The sequence below is a fragment of the Etheostoma cragini genome, chromosome 1 (genome assembly GCF_013103735.1).
Source record: "Etheostoma cragini isolate CJK2018 chromosome 1, CSU_Ecrag_1.0, whole genome shotgun sequence".
NCBI lineage: Eukaryota > Metazoa > Chordata > Actinopteri > Perciformes > Percidae > Etheostoma > Etheostoma cragini.
Window position 1 is genome coordinate 33,095,004 of NC_048407.1, and position 2,971 is coordinate 33,097,974.

Here is a 2,971-nt window from a genome sequence, read left to right on the forward strand (position 1 = left end):
CAAACGCATTTTAACAGTGTAAATATTTTTACAACGTCCCACATCTCCATGTTGATAAGAGCAATAAAAAGAGAAAAAATAATAGGACAAAAAAATCATTTAGAATAGATTTAGAATAATAATATATAAATAATTAATAATTTAGAATAGATACAAATTTGCAATTAATTTAGATTAATTGTGAGTAAACTATGACATTAATGCAATTAATGGTTTGACAGCATTAATATATATACAGGATGTATATGTATGTGTGTATAAACACAGTGTGTGTGTGTACTTTCTAAAATGGGAGTATTTTTCTGCATTGAGTACTTTTAATACTGTAAGTACATTTTCCTAATGATACTTTAATACTTTTACTTAAGTAGCATTTTCACTGCAGGACTTTAACTTGTAATCGAGTATTTTTGCAGTGTGGTATTAGTACTTTTACTCAAGTGAAGGATCTGAATACTTATATATTGGGTCAACAAAACTGTTGATTGTACAGATAAAATGAAGTATTTCTAATAGTTAATTAAGAGCTTTGTTTTAAGATGTCTATCCGACTTGGCGAGTGAATAAAGATGAGGAGATAACGCTCCCTCAGGATGTTAGCGTCCTCTTTCAGGGCATCGATCCCAACGTGACGGGTCACTCCAGATGTTTGTCTTCCTTTAGTTTCACGGTGCTCAGCGGCAGGAAGTTCCAAAATCGCTGGGAGAAGGCCGAGATGAGGAGGAGAACCTTTCTTCTGCTGTACTACCTTCTGCGTTCCCCCTTCTACGACAAATACTCAGAGTAAGTACATGTGGATGTCTCCGCAGTACTCAGCTGACTGTTCAGTCCTGGCGTCTGAAAGAGAGACCGAGCAGGACCCCCTACTACGTATATAGTATCAAATGAAGTTCAAGTTCAGCATGATTTTATGAATCATCTTTTAACATTAAGCCTACATGTGGTTCAGAGAATCTTTAGGATCAACTCTGTGGATCTTAGTGTCTTACCTAAGGGCCAGTAAGCCTGGGGGGAGGGGGGGGGGGGGGGGCCTAGCTCTGAGGACCCCCTAGGGGTCCCGGACCCCCTGTAGCTACGTGTCCGGACCCCGTGCCGTAGCCCGATGTGTACTTCTTGATAAATTAAACCCACACGTCTCTCGCGTATGATTTCATTTATAACCTTTTATATTTTTCCAAATTTCAAATGACGTCCCCGAAAAGAAACGTCCTCTTTTTCTCCAGATCACTTAAAGGTTATTGCTGCAAAATGGGATATACTGTGGAGAAGTGTGTTGTTGGTATGATGTTCTTTGTGTCTACATTGTCTTTCTTTGTTTTTATAACATTATATAACTTTGTACAGCACCTTTAAATGTGCTCTATAAAGACATTGACTTGGCTAGAGTCGCTACTCGCTCCACCACACACAGTCTATAACCCATCAGCCCAAAGTGGTGTTGCTTCTATTTCTTCCAAAATAAACAGTCCGAAACCTCCTGTTTTAGAAGCAGGATGCACAAAGTGACCTCAAGAATCATTATCACAATTGTCCGCAATTCAGTTTCTGTCAACCGACTAATCAATCATTCGTTTCACTCCCATTGTTAAATACACCAGTCTGTTTTAAAATATTAGAAAAAGCACATTATTTGGTAACCTGGTGTGGTAAATGGTGTTTTAACAGCTGTCGGGACTGTGTTTGTTCGCCTGCAGGGAAAAGATTCTCTTCCTGCTCCGACTGCTGGCCGATCACGTCCCAGGAATCGGCCTCGTTGCACGTAAGTCCCGCCGCCACGAGGCTGACCTCCACCCATTATGAGAAGAATAATAATCAAAATGATAGCTGATAGCTTTGCTTCCCACAGCCTTCTTCTGATCATAACAGTACTCACAGGTAACTTTGAGTCTTCTTTGAGTTTCCTGGAGCTGATCATCGGTCGAGCCTTTGCTGTTTTGGCTTTTCTTCCATCCGTTCGAATGCTAGTTGACCGTTTCTTCCCACGTCGTCCAGGCTTCGGATGTCATTTCAAGGCATTTCAAATCATTCTGGCTGAGAAGCCTCTCATTTTCTGCACTTTGTTTTCCCTAGTCAGTCTTTTAATCAACGTCTGAGTATTTCAGTGTGAAATGCCCTTTAACCAGCATGCACAACATTTCCCTCCTTCCTTAACTACGGGCCATAACTGACACCCGTTTAACAGAATCAATCAGCTCGCTAAGTCAACACAACACTGCTATTATTTTGAACATGCTCCTTTCAATTAAGGATTCAGTTCCACAGAATGAGCAGCATGCATGTCATTACTGTTGGTTCTGTTGGTTTTCTATGACTCTACAACACTTACTAGAACATTATTTGCCATGTAGAAATGTCACTTCTACTAAAAAATAGGATTTATGGGGTTAGTGATGTTGGACTGCTATTATTTTGAATAGAACTAGTAAGACAATAAAGTAAAGGGAGAAAGACAACAAACATCATAGTATGTAGCATCTTAGCATGGATAGTATCCATGTAGCTAATTCTTGCTTTTTCTCGTATTCAGAGTGAACTACAGTACTTTTGTGTTTTTTGGTTCATTCTTTTGTACGTAGATTGAAATCAAAATATTCAATTATAAAAACAAAACAATGAACAAAGTAAAAGTTTGGGGTCATATATCCTTCAGTTGGTAACACATTGGTGCTCTTTGGTCTGTCCAGGCCCTCTGATGGATTACCTCCCCACCTGGCAGAAGATCTACTTCTACAACTGGGGATAAAGCCTGCTGGAGGTCTCACATCTGTGTTTGCAAGTCAAAAAAAGGGGCAAAAACGTTGATTAAGGGACATCGGACCGAGGGACAGAGACGCTTCCTAGAATCCCCCAAGAATCAGATAAAAATGTGGACATGATTACCACTTGGATCTGACAGCGAGGACCTTCCTCTTGATTTAGGAGGCTACTCCAGAAATACAGCTAACATTGTTTAAGCCTCCCCCCCCCCCCC

At 40.2% G+C, this 2,971-nt stretch overlaps 1 protein-coding gene across 1 annotated transcript in view; it reads left to right on the top strand.

Annotated features, from left to right (window-relative positions):
- pex16 (peroxisomal biogenesis factor 16) overlaps positions 1 to 2,786 on the top strand; it is a 9,365-nt gene extending 6,579 nt beyond the window's left edge. The window contains exons 9-11 of the mRNA XM_034889475.1: positions 540 to 783; positions 1,695 to 1,759; positions 2,685 to 2,786. Of these exons, the coding sequence (XP_034745366.1) occupies positions 540 to 783; positions 1,695 to 1,759; positions 2,685 to 2,743 (368 nt within the window). The 3' untranslated portion in view covers positions 2,744 to 2,786. The remainder of the gene's footprint in view (positions 1 to 539; positions 784 to 1,694; positions 1,760 to 2,684) is intronic.
- The last annotated feature ends 185 nt before the right edge of the window (positions 2,787 to 2,971 follow it).